General features: G+C 45.9%; 1 protein-coding gene across 6 annotated transcripts; it reads left to right on the top strand.

The window, feature by feature from the left end:
- The first annotated feature begins 977 nt into the window (after nucleotides 1-977).
- ZC3H11A (zinc finger CCCH-type containing 11A) lies at nucleotides 978-17348 on the top strand. 6 transcript variants are annotated; one of them, XM_057400782.1, is made up of 18 exons: nucleotides 978-1125; nucleotides 7726-7781; nucleotides 8134-8328; nucleotides 8530-8649; nucleotides 9373-9496; nucleotides 9927-10130; nucleotides 10288-10404; nucleotides 10916-10996; nucleotides 11365-11475; nucleotides 12174-12236; nucleotides 12499-12594; nucleotides 12804-12869; nucleotides 13402-13899; nucleotides 14500-14573; nucleotides 15096-15411; nucleotides 15713-15882; nucleotides 16480-16547; nucleotides 17057-17348. In XM_057400782.1, the coding sequence occupies exons 3-18, from the start codon at nucleotides 8275-8277 to the stop codon at nucleotides 17319-17321; spliced, it is 2427 nt and encodes an 808-aa protein (XP_057256765.1). In that variant the 5' UTR covers nucleotides 978-1125; nucleotides 7726-7781; nucleotides 8134-8274; the 3' UTR covers nucleotides 17322-17348. The 6 variants fall into 6 exon arrangements, with proteins under 6 accessions (XP_057256765.1, XP_057256766.1, XP_057256769.1 ...); XM_057400783.1 differs by having other exon boundaries at nucleotides 1016-1106; XM_057400786.1 differs by lacking the exon at nucleotides 978-1125 and having other exon boundaries at nucleotides 5615-7781; nucleotides 10916-10993; nucleotides 11368-11475.
- The last annotated feature ends 1315 nt before the right edge of the window (nucleotides 17349-18663 follow it).

Genomic DNA, 18663 nt, shown 5'->3' with positions numbered 1-18663 from the left:
AACCCTAGTCCCCCTCCCTGATGGCACCTCTTGAGGTGCTGCATGGTGGAAGTTGTGATCCCCGGCTTCAAGCCGTGTCCTCCCTCCCTGCTGGGACTGTTGTGCCTCCATAGAGGCCCAGATAAGAAGGACAACGGGAAATAACCCCCCTGAAACACTCGATTCCCAAACGTATTGATTGCACTGGGGCTGTTTGACTCCCTGCCTTCAATGGAGGGCTGGTTGCTCCTCTGCGTCTATAGTAACACCAAGGCCAAGCCATGAGGAGAAGATGGAGCTGGGGGAGGCTGAAGGGATGGGGCTCAATCCAAACCTTGCCCACACCGACCTGTGGAGCTGGGTGACACGAACATGGTGGAAAAGCTTCCCTGTGCAGCCTCAGCCCTGCTTTCTGTGGGCAGTGCCCATGCCCTCTTGTACCACCCGGGACACCAGCATGGAGGGAAGCTGAGGGAGGCAGGTGGAGGTCTATGGGCTACCATGGAGCCTGCCTTTGCCAGGACCTCAGAGGTGTTCCCAAGGCCCAGGGTGAGCACTGGGAAAAGAGGCTTAAAACATAATAGAGCGTCCAGCTTGGAAAGAGCAGCTCTGAGGTGAGGCACTGCCACAAGGAAGGAGATGGCTCCCTCAGACACCCCAGCCTGGCGCCATGATGGGCAGGGCGCACACCCTGACTGGAAGCCGGGTGCAGGGCACCGCAGCCGGGCTAGAAAGGAGGGGAGGGGAGAAATTATCCCATTCCCACCATGGCGAAGGGATTTGTCTGGAGCTAAAGGAAACGCTGCGATTCCTCGGAGGAGAAAAGGGCAAAAAACCCGCCCGGCCGCTTATCTGTTTACGCTTCCTGCCCGCCCGCCTTGTTTATCGGCGCCGCCCGCCCCTCTGTGCAGCCTCAGTGGCGGAGCTCCGCCCCAGCCGATTCCAGCGGCCGGAAGTGGCGGGCGTGAAGCCGCTCCGCCCGCCATCTTGGCAGCGGGTGGCTGAGGTAGCCCTGGCCCCCGGCGCCATCTTTGAGGCTGGCAGCGGGGAAGGCAAGAGCCCGAGCGGCGGCCCCGGCGGATCGAGGCGACGCGGCGGCGGCGGCAGAGGCTGTCCCCTGGGGTTCGGTAAAGTCCCCGCTCGCCGGTAACTAGAGCCGTTCGTAGACCGCAGGGGCTGGGGAATGGCCTCTCACCAGCACCGGGTCCTCTGCGCTCCCCTCAGAGGAAGCAGGCCGCGGCCCCCGGGCCCGGCGGGGTGGGCGGCCCTGAGCCCTCCACATCGGGGTGTCTGTAGGCAGTGGAAGGGGGGTGCTGGGGCAGTTCGGGTTCTCCGTAGGCAGCGGGAGGGGGGAGGAGGCGTTCTCCCCAGCCTCGGCGCCGCGGGACTTTGGGGACGGGGAGTGCTTCCCCTGTGCTCGAGGTAGGCCCCAGGCCCCGCTCCCCCATTACAGGCCCGCAGCTCTCCTGTTCCCTACCCCGGCCCTCCCCTCTGCCGTTAGCCCTTCTGTAGGGCCTGGCTGTGCCCCGTCCGCCCCGTGCCGGTGGTCCCCCGGGAAATGGAAAGCTTGGGTAGTCCCGGGAGGGTTCGGTTGTTCGAGTTGAAGATCCCAGTGCAGGTGCTTTACAAATGTATGCTTTTGTCAGTTAAACCCTTGTGCCTTCCTTCTGTAGCAATGCGTATAAGGGGCGTGCTGTAATGTAGTCATCTGACAAATTGCTCCTCCGTTTCCTAAAGGAACTAATTGCCTTCAGGATCTGACTAACTCTGGATGCACCCGGTTGTCATCTTAATTTCTCCTTTAGGTTGCTTAAAAGAACCCAGTTGGGTGACATTTGTTTGTTAAGAATTGGATCCGAGAGGTTTCTGTTTTCTTACGTTGATGTTCATAATGCAAGTGGAAGGTGATTTTTGCTGTTGCAGGGATCAGTACTGGGGGCTCATGGAGTGTTCCCAGAGCTGGTGTTCTGGGGTGGATGCTGAGATAGAGCTCTGGGCCATCCGTGCTTCTAATCTAAACCACTGTGTTATTTGACTGTTAAAAGAAGATCTCCTGAGGACGGGGGGGTTGAAAGAGTATCAGAAGCACCACTGTGGCACCCGGGTGAATTTGGACACACCTGAAAATGCTCAAACTGAATAGATAGGCTGGATTTCTTGCTGGATAGTGAGGTGTTCCAGGAGGAAAGCCAGTCTGGAGAAAACTTCCTCTTGCTGTCGCTTCTCAGCTCAAATGGCACCTTTCCAAATGGCTGCTTCCAGGGGAAGTTGGTTCTTTTTGAGCTTTAATACAACACTTGGGGAGAGAGATGAATCATCACAGTAAATTGCTGCCAGGGCCTGGTGTTGGTTTCAGCTAAAAGACCCTTGTTCTTTCTCTATTTCTAAGTATCCCAGTCTCACCCAGGAGCCGCTGTAGCAGCTTTAGCAGTCTCCTTGCTTTGGAATGGATTCGTGATGGCCATTGGGACAACTAGAAGGAAAAGCTGGTGGACAGAGAGAATAATAGAGAGCCACCCACTAAAAATATAGGAAGGAAGGGGTTATGCATTAAGGGAAAGCCACCACATTAAAAATTGGTGCTATGTAAAAATCGGTTAGGGATTTGGGACCTGCAGGTACTGTTACACCTGCGTGTGCTGCTGTCATGCCTGGTGTCTGAGCAGGATGGAAGGAGCTTCCTTGTGGGACACAAAAAGACCCCACACCATCCATGGCAAGCCAGGTACTTGTCTGGGGACACTGACTCCTTGGTGACATCTCCATGCAGAGTGTGTGATCCATCTCCCTGATGATGTGCTAACAGGGGTGTTAGCAGCGGGAGGTTGATGTGTATTCGAAGCTCTCATGTTGGCAGTGATGCTGTGGCAGAGCCAGCGGGCTGGTGTTTCAGCTGGAAGAGGAGGTTGAGTGGACTGCAAATGTGCCTGGGGAAACGGGAGCTGTCAAAGAGATTGGCCATGGATATGGCTCATACTGGCACAGCCGTTGCAGTTGCAGTTGGAGCATCTGGAGAAGATAGAGGGAGTTTACTTCATGAAAGCAATACTGCCGAAAGCCTTATGATGCCAGAAATTAGGACAAATGCATCTGTTGTGTGAAACTTCTCAGTTGACCCCCAACATACCTGGCACACTCCCTTGCATTGTTGAGCAGGGACTTGCCTCAGGACTTGAGCAACGCTTGCAGACCATATGTCTTGGACCTCTGTGATGGTGCTGCTGGTAACCTGAAACTTGGGAAGCACTTCTGGGTTTTTCTGCTGTTCCTCATGAATTTTTGCTCTGTGAAGGTGATGTATTGAGCTAAGATAGGCGTAGTTGTGCTTTAACATCTCCAGGCTTGGTTGTTCCTGTTCTGTCTTTGCCTACTGAATGTGTGCTTGGTAGGAGAAAAGACATGAATCTTGGCCATGGGACTCAAGACTCTCAACCTCATGCTGCTCTGAAGGAGCTCAGATACAAAAATGCACTTAAATAACAGATAAAAAGAACTATTATAAAACTCAGTATTGAAGATACTCTTTTTGAAGGCCAACTTATTAGAAGTTCATACAGATTGTAGCACTAGACCTTTCAATTCTCTGATGTGACCGATGGCATTGTAGAAGAAACTTTTTCCATGGCTTTGGAGAAAGCAAAGCACAAAAAAACACATTTAACTGTTGATATGTGGACCATGAACCAACCGCGGACAGCCTGACAGTGATGGCCCACTGGAGATCTTTGGATACACTGCACCACCAGGAGTCCCTTTTTAGAAAGCAGCTCCTTCCCCCTGGCTTTACTAAAACTTGTGCAGTAGGAAGTGTCCTACAAGAACCAAGTTACCAAATTCATGTGTGGCTTTCCCTTAATCCCTTACTGGCTTTCCAGCTCCTGACAACACCACTGAGCTTGTGCACACAGTGCTAGGTTAAAACTAATGACTTGAGCACAGGAGCACTGAGAACAGGTTAGCAGGCACTTAAGAGATTTCCTTGCTCATGCTGCTAAGGCCCACCAAATTCTTCAGGAGCTCCAGCACTCAAACCGTCTTCTACAGGATCACTTGAAGCAGGAAATTGCTCTTCAGTGAACCTTTCATTACCTTTTATGTGTTAAAGTGACTTTAAACCAGAAGGTGGAGCAGCATCCTTCCCTGAGGAAGAATGGGGCTATTCTCAGTTCATTCCAGTAGTCCCAAGTGTCTGATGGGTGCAGGATTCTTGGCCTGCAGGTAGAGGCCAGTGGAGAACTATAGTTCTTAATCAACCGCTGCCATCAGTCCTTCTAGCTTTGCAGAGCGTGTAGAAAGTTTCAGCTTGAAGGCATTATTGTCATTCTTGGACTGGGAGATGGGTGAAACCGATTCTTTTACAGAGCTCAGATCTGAATGCTTTGTCTTGGCCACATCACTAGATCCTTGCTTTGAATAATTCCTTCTGCATCTGTATTCAGTTCAGGGTTATTCTTTGACAGCCAGTCAGATCTTTTAGGAACAGACGTGATTTGCCTCTTTTAAGGAAGAATGTCCTCAATCAGATCCCTGAAGTGGCACATCTTCAAACAGAATTGCTCTAGTGAGGGGCAGCTGTGCCTTCCCAGTAGTAGTAACTCACACCACAACTCATGGCTCTGACTTTTAGAGATCACGATGAAAGATGATCCTGACTCGGTGGCAGAGGAAGCTGGGCCAATCCATCTGCTTTCACCTTTGCTTTCTTGGCTGCAGCCTTGTGGTCTTTGCTCTGCAAGGCTCTTGAGTGCTGTCACCCTCACTCAGCACATGCCTGCAATCCATGTTTAGGCAGCATTTAACAGCTGGAGTTGACTAGAAGAAATGTAAAGAGTAGGAATGTTGAGTATTCTGCTTTGGACAAACAAGCTTTAGATTTACAGAGAGAGTGAGATGTTTTAGCAAGAGGTTGTTCTGCACTTCAGTTCCTGGTGCTCCTCCTTCCTTGTCATCCAGCTATTCTAACAAACACGGGTGTTAAGCATCTTTATTATCTTTTAAGAGGTTAAAGGCACAAGGAAGAGCAGCAAGAGAGACTGTCCAAGTGAAATACCTCATACCTTATAACCAGAAAGTGCCCATAGGCAGGTGCAGTAGTACTTCCCTCATGCATTTGTTGGAGTGACAAACCATCCTGTTCCCTTCTTGCTCCTTGATCCAGGACAAAAGCAGGGCAGCAAGCTGGAGGGTCAGACCAGGGAGTAGGGCTGTTTCTTCACTTCCAAGAATGACAGGCTTGTAAAACAAACTGCAAACTCTCCTTGTGCATTTATCCTCCCTTGGTCAAAGGTAGACTTTATAGTACTTGTTGACACGAAAAACCCTGACCCCCACCCCTACTGCATCTGTAGTTCTTTTATTTTTCCTAAAGGAATTCAGAATCTCTTCAAACAAAATCTTGGATAGATTTCTGGAGGGGAAAAAAAAAAAGGGTTTAAAATTCTCATCAGCTTCCATGAGAGACCTGCTGAGTGCTCCAGAGTTACTCATTTGTACTCAAGAGTTTCAGGGGTTAGTTCAGTTGATCTCTGCTTAGTGCTCAGGGTGTGTGTTAACTGCTCCAAGGTTAAAAAAAGAAACCAGAAGAGGTTTTAAGTTAACCTTTTTTAAAATGAAAGGATTATTTCTTTCCTTTTTTTGTGTGTGTGGGTGGGAAATTTGGTGGTTTTTCTCTTGTGTTTCTTTTAAAGTTTTGCTTTTTTCCCATTCCTTAAACAAGATCCATTCACATTCTGAACAGCTCTTGAAGTCTGCTCAGGAATATAGAAGGCAGCAAACAAAGTGCTGAGCTGCTCCAAGGGGTTTTCTTTTCTCCCCCATGGTGGTGGATAAAGTAATGTTGCATTGTACAGGCGTCCTTCACGTCCTAGGGAAAAGAAATGCTTCTAGACTGTGAATTCCTTCCCATTTGTGTTTGAATGCCTCTGCTCAGCAAAGCAGTGGTCCTCAATTGCCATCTATTTCCTTGTTGGCTTGTGCAGACTCGGGAGTCGTGCTTGAAATCTCATTGAACTATCAATGGTATTTGGAACACGTTTGGAGAAAGGCTTCTTGGCAAAGCTCTCCATGAAGGAGCACCAGTAATTTTTAGCAGTAGATGCACAGGGATCTGTATGACACCAAGTCTGTTTTGGAAGGTGCTAAAGGTCAAAAGCAAATAGTCCCATCGATACTGAGGAAGGGAAGAAGCCCTTGCACTTAACCACTGCTCTTATTCCCTCTGTCAAGCGGTCAAAACCCAGTAACTAATATGAGAACCCAACTTTTGCTCTCTTTGTTTTAGATTTGGGAAAATTCCCTGCAAAAAAAAAAAAAAATTATCCTGGGAAATTCACTAGTGTTTGTGTGAGTAAAAAGGTTCCAACCTTTTATTCTTAATTTGTAAGAACTATTTCGTTCAGTTTTGTCCAAAAGGCTCAGAAACACTTTGCACAGAAGTGTGCAGCATTTTAGTGAAAGGGGTCACAATCACTTAAAATTGAACTTTATCTGGTCTGGTTGCAGGTTTTGTGGCATTTAGTATCTTAAATAAGAATCACAGCATCTGACTTCACATTAAAAAAAAAAACAAATTGCTTGTAGCTAAATAAAATCAGTTCAGCTCTGGTGGCACCAAAAAATCATCCCTGTTGAATTGGACCTAAGTCATCTTTCCAAGCCTCCCATGATATTACACCAGTGGCTAATGATGGATATATGGATTAGGGACCAGCATATGATGGCAATTCATAGTGTTTGCTCTGCTATGAAAAGAAAACAAATTATTTCCTAAAACCAAAGGAATTCCAAATTGTTAGTATCATGCAGCCATGCCACTGGCCAAGTGAACATTTCCCTGCTTCCCAGAGCTTGTCATACCCTGACCTGCTGCCTTCCTGCTGGTGATTGATTGCAACTCGACGTGGCTGATGGGGGCTCAGAGCTGTTCTCCACTCGGATATCATACAACATGTACTGTGCACGTGTGTGTGTTTCCACTGTATGCATGTACAGACCTATGCATCTTTGTGTGCTGGCCTCAGATCACTCCTGTTCCATATTTCTTTCTATTAAAAGCATCAGCCTCAAAGGCATAGTCATCAAAATATTCCGTAGATCTTTGATTTTTGCCAGTTCCCTCCAAAGAGAGACTTTGTTTGCATTCCTCTGTGGCAGATAGCCCAAAATTCACATTTTTCCTCTCACCTTTCCTGACTTTGTTACCCCTCACTCTTGCTGTGTGTATAAACACGGATGTGTATGGATATACATATTTGTGGATTTATACACACAAAGTCTGTTTTTTGCTGTACAGGTCATAAAGATGGGGGAAGATTTTTGTGTTTTCTTAATAGGTGAAGAAATCTTGAAGACCAGAAATTGCAACTTTACTGCATTTTAAATTAAAAACCAAACCAAATTAAAATGGCAGTTGCCCGGCTGTGGAAGATGGAGCCTCATTTTTGCAGCCACTTTGAATCACAAGTTCATCTTTAAATGCCCTGGGTTGTTTTTTTTTTTGGTTTTTTGTTTTTGTTTTTTTTTCCTCTTTTTTTTGGTGTTTTCCTGTTTTGAAGAGCTAACTAACCCTGGCTGTCTCCAGTCTGACAGTATTCCAATGGACTTGCTTCCTCCATTAGTTGTAAGATGTTTAAAAGCACATCCTATGTTTGAATTGTGGATGAGAGGTTCCCTTGGCAATGTGAGGAGGAAAAGTCTTTCTACCCCTTTATTATTAATTCACGGATTCAGTGTTGGTTCGGCCTACAGGAGAAGTTAACTGGAAGTCTTTGAAGATCAGTATCTTCTTTGCTGAAGTTGGCCAGGTATGTGAACAGGGAGATCTGTGGGGATGGGAATAGAAAGCTTACTGTGTCACTTATATTTTATAAGAATTACTAGTTAACCATTGACTGATAACTCAAATGTATGACCACATTTTTAAGACTTGGGCTTCCAGCAGTAGTGTCTTGTGCTCTAAGGCATGTAACTATTGCTAGGGACACAGAAGAAAATGCTTGCTGACAAAACCCATTCAGTTTCACTTAGTATTGGGATAGTTTTGTAACCAGCTGATTTCAAGATGTTGCCCCCTCCTAAGAGACTAATTTTGTTAGCAGGAAGCAGCTGGAAAAATGCACATTTCTCCATTATTTTTCACTTGATGCCTTCCTTTAGGGTTACTTTAAAAAAGAAGATTTCACTGATCAAGACAGTAGAAGATTTCAGTCCAAGAAAGTGAAGCCAGCTTCAGACTGGAAGACTGGAGGAAGTCCCTATTGAGTGAACCTGTAGAACCATACTAAGGCTTTGTCCATTATGTCTAACCAAGGAGATGACTGCTACTTCTATTTCTATTCCACGTGTAACAAGGTATGTTTGGGTTTCTTTTGCTTTGGGCTCAGTTTCTATTTTCTTTGTAGTTTTAAGAGAGGAGGGGGAAGAGTGGGACTAAACCCACAGACTCCTGTTAACTTAATAAGCAGTTAGTTTTGGCTGCCAGTTCTGAGATCATGGGTATCTTTTTTAGGCTGTACCATTTCATTTACCTTTTTGATTCCCTTTTGGCTCCAGGGAGACAGCTGCTCCTTCCGCCACTGTGAAGCTGCTCTGGGAAATGAAACAGTCTGCACACTCTGGCAAGAGGGTCGCTGTTTCAGGAATATCTGCAGGTTCAGACACATGGAAATCGACGTGAGTGTGCCTAAAGATATGTTCTCAAAATAAATCGCTGAAAGCAGTTTTCCATTGCTGTAGGTGGACTGAATGTGCTTTTGCATTGCTTTAAAATGATGCTGGGGGGCAGGAGGAAGTTGGGAAAGGAAAAGATCAATTTCTTATGCGTATCTCAGCACGAAATTGTTGTATTAGGTGCTGACATTATGCTCTTAAGAGGAAACGGCAACCACATTGATATGACTGCTTAAATGTGGTAGAGCAGGGTGGCAGCAAGCAGCCTGCACTCACCTCCTGAGGGCTGGGCTTTACAGTGGCCCCTGGGTTTAATCTGATGCCATTGTAACCCCTTGGGGTAGTACAGGTTAGGGAGAGAAAACATGGGAAGGAACCAAGGCTCTGAAGATAAACTTTGGTAGATTTAATTAGGCAATTGAAGACATTTTCCTCTCTGAATAATCCCAGTATTTTGCACCTTGCATTAATTTATCCCATGTGAATTGATGTGCGAGAGTGCCTGTCTGCTCAGACTGGGTAGGAAAGGTAGGTAATAACTTGTTGGTACAGCTAAGCTTAGCTAAGGCTAAATTGTTATAGCTAAAGTACTTCTAGTGATAAATTGACCTTTGGAGTGGTGTTTCAGCACTGCACAGCCTGTCTCTGATCCACTTGTGGTGGGAAATGTCTCTTTGCAAATCAAGGTGAGCGTCACCACAAGCTTTGCTTTCTTTTTGTCCTCAGAAGAAGCGCAGTGAGATTCCTTGCTACTGGGAGAACCAGCCAGTGGGCTGCCAAAAATCCAACTGCGCTTTTCATCACACCAAAGGACGTTACGTTGATGGACTCTTCTTACCTCCGAGCAAAAGTGAGTTTCTTGGGTCCTTCTTGAAAGATTAAGTAGTTAATCTTGAGTATTGCTTATGAGTGGGTACAATGCCATAGAACTCATAAAGGAACTGCTAGTTTATGAGGGCAAGGAGAAGGCTGCAGTCAGGTGCTCAGCTAAACAGCATGTCATTCTGGTATTTAATCTTTTCTTTCATGCTCAGCTTCTCTGTGCTTTGTGGGATCTTTGCCTTTCAGGTTGCTTTCCCCTCATTTAATCCTTTCTGGGTGGTGGGGCTTGAGATCTCTGCATGAAGGGAAACATTGCTCATAGTGTAACCTGGGTTGGGGAGCAGGGAACTCTGAATTCAGTAGTCAGCTGGATTATCTGCCATATCTACACAGTGAGTGCAACATTGGGGTCAAAGTTCTAAATGGTTGCATAAGAGCTGCTCTTCCTCTTCCTCTAGCTACACTTCCAAGTCCACCTGAGTCTGTGGAAGATGATGCTAAAATGCCTCAGATGTCACTGCAGCAAAACAAACTTTCTGTTCAGTCAAATCCCTCTCCCCAGCTGAGGGGGGTGATGAAAGTGGAAAACTCTGAAAATGTCCCAAGTCCTACACATCCCCCAGTTGTAATCAATGCTGCAGATGATGATGAAGATGATGATGGTGAGCATTTTTTCTCTTAAGTGAATGTTTAAATCACAGAATACCTGAATTGTGTAGTGGATCGTGGACTGAAATGTCATTGGGTGAGCTGCATAAGCATGAGAAATCCCATCTAATCCCTATTCTGCAACTGAATAGGTTTATTTTTGCTTTTCAGACCAGCTTTCTGAAGAAGGAGATGACATTAAAATGGCCATCCAGCAACCAACAACAGAAACCCATAATGGATTGCGGATAATTTCCACTAGGAAATCCAGTGCTAATTCCAAGCAAGGTATCCCAACAGCTCTAATAGGGGGGATTGGAAGGAGAATTTTGCAGTGAACTTAAAAGTATGTTCTAAAACTGCATTAGAACACAGGGTCAGCAGTCAGGTATTCCCATGAGCTCATTCCTGTCTAATGATGTCACGTGTACCTTGCTCAGACAGGTAAACTCCTCCTTGTTTACTTCTATAGAACAAAATAGAGCCACAGAGTGGAGTTGCAAAGCCTGCAAATGTGTCCTTCCAAGCAGTAGAAAGCCATATCTAATGACAGAGGAATCTAATATGTAGATGGATTAAAATACTGCAAACTGTAGGTTTTACCCTATAAGGTGGGAGGAGAAAGGTGCCAATTCTTTACCAAAGTGCCATCTGTTGTATAGCTTTTTTTTTTTTACTTGAGGGGAGTGTTGGCAGGGTTTATTCAAAACACTTTGGGAAGGTTCTGAGCTGGTAGAAGCTGGAGGCTCTGTGTGTGCCTTTCAGCCTCAGTTTCTCAGAGCCTGGTTTGTGTTTTCAGATGATAATTTGAATTTCGGAATAAAAACGCTTGAAGAAATCAAATTGAAGAAACTAAAGGAGAAAACAAAAAAACAAGGTGGTGAGTTAGTAGCCCCTGTTTCTTTCACTTCTGCCTTTTCTCATCCTTCTGATACTCTGTGGATAGTTGGCTGTGCAGTGGGGAATACAACCTTTTGCAGTGTTGGGATCAGGACGGGAGATGATTGCAGCTGAGAGTTGCTTGAGGGCCCGAATTCCGTGTTTAGCTGGAGGTCTTGAGCTGCTTTGGCATGTGTCCAGAGAGCTGGTATTCTGGATTGGAAGTCCAAGGGCAAATCAGAGGCAAAAATGCACTGGTCATTGTACGTTTGACAGGAATGAATAACTAATGGCTTTGGTCTTTGTGATAGTTCTGTTTGGTTGGATTCTTTTCCTAAACATCCTTCTCTTTTGCTTGCTCCGATCCAGAAGGTCCTTCAGGAATTTCTGTTCATCCCCTCCAATCTCGGACTATTCCTGTGCCAGAAAAGGAGAATGTACGAACAGTAGTGAGAACTGTGACGCTGTCTGCAAAGCAAGGTAACAGTGAATACTCTCATTGCCATTGCATGTCTCCTAAACCAAAAGCTTAACTAATAATGAAGATAATTCAGACAGTCTGCTGGTTGAATTTTTCTCATTAAAACTATGCTTTTATCCTTAAAGGAAAAGATTTAGCATTTGTAGGTGCTCAGTTGTGCTGCAGTAAGAGATCAAGAAGTGTGTTTAACAGCCTGACTTCAAGCCATAGCTAATCATACATTAGCACCATCCTACAGACTCTCAAACGTGCTTAATTTGACTTTAGTTGAGAAGTTGAGTGAGATTTGTGAATGAGTGCATGTGTTGACAGCGTGTGAGAGGATTGGTGCTGGGGTGAAGTGCAGAGAGAGAAGTTGATGTCAAAACAAGTGTCAGTGTGCAAATGAAGGGATAACTGGGGACAAATGGAAGGGAAGACCTCTAGAAGATGGTGTTATGCAGGTAGCCGGTTTCTGAAGCATTGAAGAGGCTGACAGTGGCAGTTGCATACAGTAGTGATATGAGTGATACAAATGGTAGTGTTTAAATCCACACAAATACCTTTTAAAGGCAAAAAGGTGTAGAGCTGCTACTGGTAGCCATCCACTTGTGTTGTTTTGGCTACAAGAAGAGTGTCTTTTGGGGACATAGGCTAGAAAGACAATGCTTTTACTGGCTCCTGGTTTCTGTGTGCTAGACATTACCCTTTGTTTTAGGGGAGGAGCCTGTGATTCAGCTGAACATTGCTGAGAGACTGAGCAAACGGAAAGCCTCCACAGGTAAGAGCTTTTTGTGAGCTGTGGTTTGGGTGCCCTTATCTAAATGTGACTGGGTTTGAGGGGTTTTATTTGCTGTATGAAGGAGGAAAATACGTTTTGGAAGAGATCTGTACTGACTGCAGAAATGGCAAATTGTTTTAGCAACTGAGAGGCAAATACAAGAAAATATACCTGGAAGAACTGAAATCTATGGCTGAGTGTTCTCAAATCATCCTCCTGATAAATGTTCTTAAAGTATTTCTTGTTTCCTGTCTCTTTGAAGCTGCCAAAAGTGTCATTCCACTGAAGCGCAACCTTACTGAAAGGCTGGGGAAGAAGATAGACATGCTGGAGAATGCTGACAAAGCCCCCAAGAGAGGTACAGCCACTAACCTGACATCTGGATTTGATGTGCAGATTGTCTGGGTTAGGTTTTCTGTTTGTCCTTTCTTCTAATGGTTCTTTATGTGTCTTGGTTGAGGGCTTGGGGTAACTTGGAATCCCAGTGATGTCCTGTCTCATTTCAAAATGTGAACACAAAATTGAGGTTTATGCACTCTCCCTGACTCTTTCTTTTCTGTCTTGTAGTTCAAGTCCCCAAGTCTCTGAAGGAGAGGCTAGGATTGCCCTCTGAACAGACCAGCACAGAGACAGGTAATAACTGGGTATTAAATAGGCCTTCCCCTTTTTTCATTCCATAAACTTCCAGACAGTCCTAAAAGTGAATTTAAGTGATCTGCCTGATTCCTCTTGCTCGAGTGCTGAACCTGCCCTGCTGGCTGCTGTCAGAGATCTGGCTCTGGCTCTGTGTGTGCTTTCCACTTGTGCCTCAAGGTTTCATGTTGCTGCTGCGAGCCATCAGAAGCTGCAGGATGCTTAAGCTCAGGTGGAATAGAACCACTGCCAGGGGCAGGGGTTTGAGATGCTGACAGAGGAAGACAGCCTGAGAAAGTAACAAAATAAAATACAATGATGGGGCTTTGTGCCACAGCTCTCTGGATAGCACTGGTTTGCAAAAACACAGGTGGCTTAAAGGAGGAGAAGGTTATGCAGAGAGATACTGTCTTAAAGGTGCATTCTTGGGAACACTCAAACCTGTTTTTCCTTAGTACTGTGACAAATGTGGGGGGCTTTACATGTTGTTGGACTCTCTTGAAATGCTGATGCTTTTCTTTGGTGATGCCAGAGAAGGCTGCTAAGCCGACAGGAGAGTTCCACGTGAAAACACTGGAAGAAATTCGCCTTGAGAGAGCTTCTCAGCGACGAGGAGAACCTCCAGCTAAAGCCCAGCCTGAAGAGCGTTGTAAAGCAGAAGATCCCAACTCGGGGGCAAAACCTTCCCCTGCAGTTCGCATCAAAACTCTTTCAGGAGCCCTGGCTGAAAAAAACCAGAAGCGATTGGAAGAAGAGAAGCAAAAACCAGAAGAGCTTCCTCCCAAGACAAAAGCTGAGGGTGAGCCCAGGAAGCAGAGCGTGCTGGCTCCATCTCTGCCCAGCAGAGTGCCTCTGGCAGAGCCAGCGGGGAAAGCCAAGCCAGGGGAAGTGCGTATTAAAACCTTGGAGGAAATCAAGCAGGAGAAAGCTCTGCGGCTGCAGCAGAGTGGAGAAAATGTGCCAGCTCCACCAGCACAACCCGAACCTGCCCCAGCAGGGAGGAGACTGTTACGGATCACCAAGCTCATAGGTAATGGTTTGGTACCTGCTTCCCCTGTTAAGCAAATCCAGTTTGCTCAGGATTCTTGTTGCTTTTTCCTTCTGTGTATTCTAAAGGATAAAAGAGTTAAGGCTGCAAAGGTAAAAAAGTACCAGAATATCCAACCATATAATTTCCCATGAATTGCATAACTTTTCTGGATTTCCCACTGGAAACTTCGTTTATTGAGGAGCTTTGTAGTTGAATTCCTCTCTTCTGGTGTTTTTTCTGCTGTCTGTTTGTGATATGGGATCTTCCCTGTGCTGAATCCACATTTACCTTCCTCTTTGGCATGTGTTAACTTCCTGATACATGTGTTTGTGAACACATATCAACATAATGTGCAGGCTGTTTTTTGTCCAAAATGACAGAGCATTAAAGATCTCATTGTTAAGATGATATAACCCATGTAAAGAGATAATGTGATGATAGGAAAGAGAGGTCCAGTGCTGCTTAGATTGTTTGCTGTAGCCTCTCCCTTTGTCCCATTATTAGCCAGGAAGAAACAAACACACCAGGGAGGCAAAGGGAACCAAGCTGCTTTACTTCTGCTGTTGATAAAACCATTACTGTTTTGTTCTTGTTTTAAAGCACCTGGAAGAGAAGAAAAGAAGGTGGTGGAATTGAGCAGGCCTTCTCCCAAAGCTGTCTCTACACCTGCAGAGGTGAGTCCTTTGTGAAGACGTACATGTATTCATACCGTTTGTGGTAAGTTTTGCTATATTTTCTTTGCACCTCACTGCATGCTCTTCCCACATTTGGTAAGTGCTGCAATGAAGCCGTCTGTTGCTTTCATAGTGTTTCCAGACAACACTGAGATCTTCAAGCTTTGAATTAATGTGCTTGCACCTGACAGTGCATAAGAAACCCAGTTAAGAGCAGATAAAATCTGTGAGGTTAATGTGGAAGAAATGGTTTCGTTCAAGTTTCTCTCGCTTGAAAAGAATATAATAAATTACAGCTAGGGCCTTCTGCTCTATTAAAGCAGCTCGCTGTGTTGCAAGTTGCAGGCTTTTGTATTCCCATAGCAAAGCAGCATGGATCTTGTTACAGGCAACATGGTACGGAAAAAAAGGTCAGATCTGAATGGTCATAACATGCTCTGTTCCACATGGAGCCATTTCAGAGGGCTTGCCACTCAGGTTTTCTTTTTGTCTTATTAGTCCTTTGCTTTTGTTTCTTTCCAGCTCTCTGATCAGGGCACAACTAATTCTAAAGTTCAAGTGAAGAACCTTGAAGAGATAATGAGGGAGAAGCGGCAACTGAAACACCACCAAGAAGAGAAGCTTCAGAAGGAACCAGCTTCTGTGCCACCTTCTGCTGAAAAACCCATCAAGGGCAAAACTCCACCATCAGGGAGCCCTGAAGCTTCAGGATCAGCGCATCACTTTGTGAAGAAGACGTTGGTGAAACCTCTGGAAGATGGAGTTGAAAGCCCAGGGAAAGAAGCTGCTGTATCACCAGGGAAACAGGCAGCTCCACTCCAGGAACGGAAAGCTAAGAGTAGGTGTTGAGACTGTGTTAAAAAGAGTTCCTTTAGGTATTGTTTCAAAAAAAGATGGCAGTTTTCATGTTGTAACTGACTCCTTTTTGCAACTTCTTTGCTCCTTTTTATGGCTTGCTGATAAACAAGAGTTTTCTCTGTGGAAGATCCTGCTGGAAATCTTGGCAATGACAGTGTAATGTAGTGGCCAAATCTATTTAACTAGAAGGATGATGGAACTGATAGGAGAGAACCTCTTGGTTATTTTTTTTTTCTCCAGAGGCAGAACAAGACTGACTTAAGTTCTCCTTTTTCCTCTAGCCAAATCCAAGGCATGCCTGAAGGTGCCAGATGAGAAAACCACCTCTCCCACAAAGCATACCCTGAAGCGTAAGGCAACCGAGAGTCATCCCTCTGCCGTGGCAGCTGTGAAGCCCTTGAGTACCACTGGTGGTGACACAAAGGAGCCTCCAGCTAGAAAAGCAGCTGTGGTAAGGACAGTGTCTGAAGCAGTAGTGGGTCCCTGGTAAAATGTATGCCCAAGTTTTACCCTCCTCTTGGAGAATAGATGGAAAATTGCAGTGTTTTACAGCTCTGTTCCCTTTGAAATCCCAAGGTGCTCTGTCAGATGGTTGTAGTGCCATCCTGCTTTTTATTAGGTGAATAGCAGTGCTTCCATTAATACTCTGCTGGGATTCTCTGTGCTGTGAAGGATTTTATCCATTAATGCTGCGTTCTTAAAGACACACAGTCATCAGTAAACTTGAGTTTATCATAGAATAGTGGAGTGGCTTGTGTTGGAAGGGGCTTTAAAGCTCATCCAGTTCCAGTCCCCTGACACGGGCAGGGACACCTTCCACTAGAGCAGCTTGCTCCAAGCTGCATCCAACCTGGCCTCGAACACTGCCAGGGATGGGGCAGCCACAGCTTCTCTGGGCACCCTGTGCAAGTGTTCATGATGTATTTTGAGTGAATCCTAACTTCAGGAGTGCTTTGGTTCAGCAATGCTAAGGGAGAAGGAGCAGAGGAGGAATATACAAAGAAGTCTTTTACCTGTGTATCGTAAGAACTGTCTTGCTTCTTCCTAGGCCATTGTTCCTGCTTTGCCAGAGGACAGCCTCAGCTCCATACCTAGGGGAGAAAAACCCCAAACCAGGTAACAGCCACCACGTGTTCTTTTTCTTGATCACTGTGTCTTTCACATGAAACATAAGGGTTTTTTTTTCACATGTGGAAAAAAGTGGAGGTTTGAGATGAGGAGTCCAAAGGAGCAATTAATCTGCAACAGTTGTCTAGCAGCCAGCAGGAATACTAGGCTCTTTCCTTCCAATGCTGGAGGTTGGTACAGCCTTTCAGTGAGTTTGTGGGGTTTCTGAATGCCTCCAGAGGTCAACTTCTTAACCTTTTTACAGTCAAATTAATAAAGGTCTCTGGCCACAAAATGAAACTTTCTTTGCCAGGTTCTGTCTTCATGGAGAGATCCCCAGACAGAAAGATGTACCTGCTGATATAGTCAGCCCTAAAAGTAGCCTTAGATTAATGGTGTAACCATGTGTAAAGTTGAGGTGTAGGAGGGATTAATGAAGTTTAAAGAGCTGGTTTGCAGAAACCACCTCTCTGGTTAAGTAATGCCATACACTGATTCACTCTCTCTTGTTCTTCAAGCCCTGAGCTGCACGTGGGAAGCCAGGCAGGCTCTGGGGCACAGTCAGAGCTCTCAAGCTCAACTTCAGCTTCATCCCAAGTGGCAGTGAAGACGCGCCGGCTGAGCTCCACCGGGGCTGGGAAAGCACCTTTGTCTGTAGAAGATGACTTTGAGAAGCTGATTTGGGAAATCTCAGGAGGCAAACTGGAAGCAGAAATTGATCTGGACCCAGGGAAGGATGAGGACGACCTCCTCTTGGAACTGTCAGAGATGATCGACAGCTGAACTGCAGGATCTTAACATTAAAACAAACACACACACACAAAAAAAAAGAAAGTAAGAAATTAAAACTCTATTTTTCTGCTGGATACCCAGAGGTGATGATCCTTTTTGTAGCTGAGGCTTTGCAATGAGTCTTAAAGCACAGTTGAACTGGTAGAAATGGGCAGTATCTGCACCCAGTTGTCCTACATTTCCCTGCTGGTCAGAGTCAAGGTCCTGTGCATCCGTTCTGTTACTGTCAGTGGCCGCTGTCGACGTTGGGAGGACAAAGCACTTGTTTCTTCTGGGACAGAGAGCTCCCCAGCTGCAGACTCTGGTGGTTGTGAACTGCTGTACTGGTGCAGTGATGCTCTGAAGGCTTAAACCTAAAGCTTCTTCTTTTCTTCTTTCCCCCCTCTTCCTTGACAAACCTCAACATTCAGCACCTTTCAAAGCCTTGGTAGTCTCATTTCTTGGACAATTGCTATCTAAAGCCTGGAGTTACTATGTCAACTCTTGAGTTTTATTTATGTATGTTATCATTTGGACTTTAATCTGTTGGGGTAACTTAATGGAAATAGCGAGGTGGGAGGGAGCAGGATAATGAAGTGGTTTGGACCAAATGTGCTGCCAGGGGCAGTGGTTGGGCTCAGTCCATCCTCAGGGATGATAACAACACCGGAGTGAAAAGCAGCAGCTCTGCAGCACAGCTCCACAGCCCCCTCCTGCTTTGTTGTAGGGTACCAAAGCTGGGGGGGGACAATGCATTTTGCTGATGTGAATCCTGGTAGGATTTTGGAATGGGTTGTCAGGATTCCTCTGCAGGAAACTGGTGAAGGAAGGATTGGTTTAAGTGCCTCTCTGTTCCAAGAATCACTCCCCTGAACTGCTGGATCATCTGGGAAGTAGCAGCTGCTTGGACTTGTGTTCAAGCACTGTCGTGGCACCAACCCATAGGGAAGCATCTTCCTTGGAAGCTGGTACTGCTGCGGGACCAACCACATTGTTGCTGCCTGGGAATGTCCTGGGAATCCTCCCTCAGCCGCTGTCCCACCACCAAGGCTTGCGCTCTGGGTCCATGCAGGAACAGGAGCCGGGACAGGGGGTTGGAATCTCCCTTTGTGACCCCTAAGACAATAGCTGAGACTGGGGTCTGTGCCCCCCAGTGCCCACTTTCCCTGGCACATAGGTTTTCAGTTATTTCCTTAAGTTTTTGAAGGACTTCACTCTCTTCCTGCTCTCATGTGAAGCTGTCGGGGCCCTCAGGCTTTCACTGCAACTAGTTGTAAATACTTTCTCTTTGGAAGAAAACACTTGTGTGCTTTGATAATCCACTGTGACGTCTTCGTTCCGAGAGGAGGAAAAA

This window comes from Pezoporus wallicus, unplaced genomic scaffold (assembly GCF_028554395.1).
Source record: "Pezoporus wallicus isolate ANWC-B61680 ecotype Strahan unplaced genomic scaffold, APGP_CSIRO_Pwel_v1 scaffold_7736, whole genome shotgun sequence".
Lineage (NCBI taxonomy): Eukaryota > Metazoa > Chordata > Aves > Psittaciformes > Psittacidae > Pezoporus > Pezoporus wallicus.
This window is presented reverse-complemented; position numbering and strand designations above follow the sequence as displayed.

Excerpts from the sequence above, each read along its gene's own strand:
- ZC3H11A (XM_057400782.1), top strand. The coding sequence starts at position 8,275 with ATGTCTAACCAAGGAGATGACTGCTACTTCTATTTCTATTCCACGTGT. Across the intron at positions 15,883-16,479 it reads CAGCTAGAAAAGCAGCTGTG|GCCATTGTTCCTGCTTTGCC; the intron begins GTAAGGACAGTG and ends GCTTCTTCCTAG. Across the intron at positions 16,548-17,056 it reads GGAGAAAAACCCCAAACCAG|CCCTGAGCTGCACGTGGGAA; the intron begins GTAACAGCCACC and ends TTGTTCTTCAAG.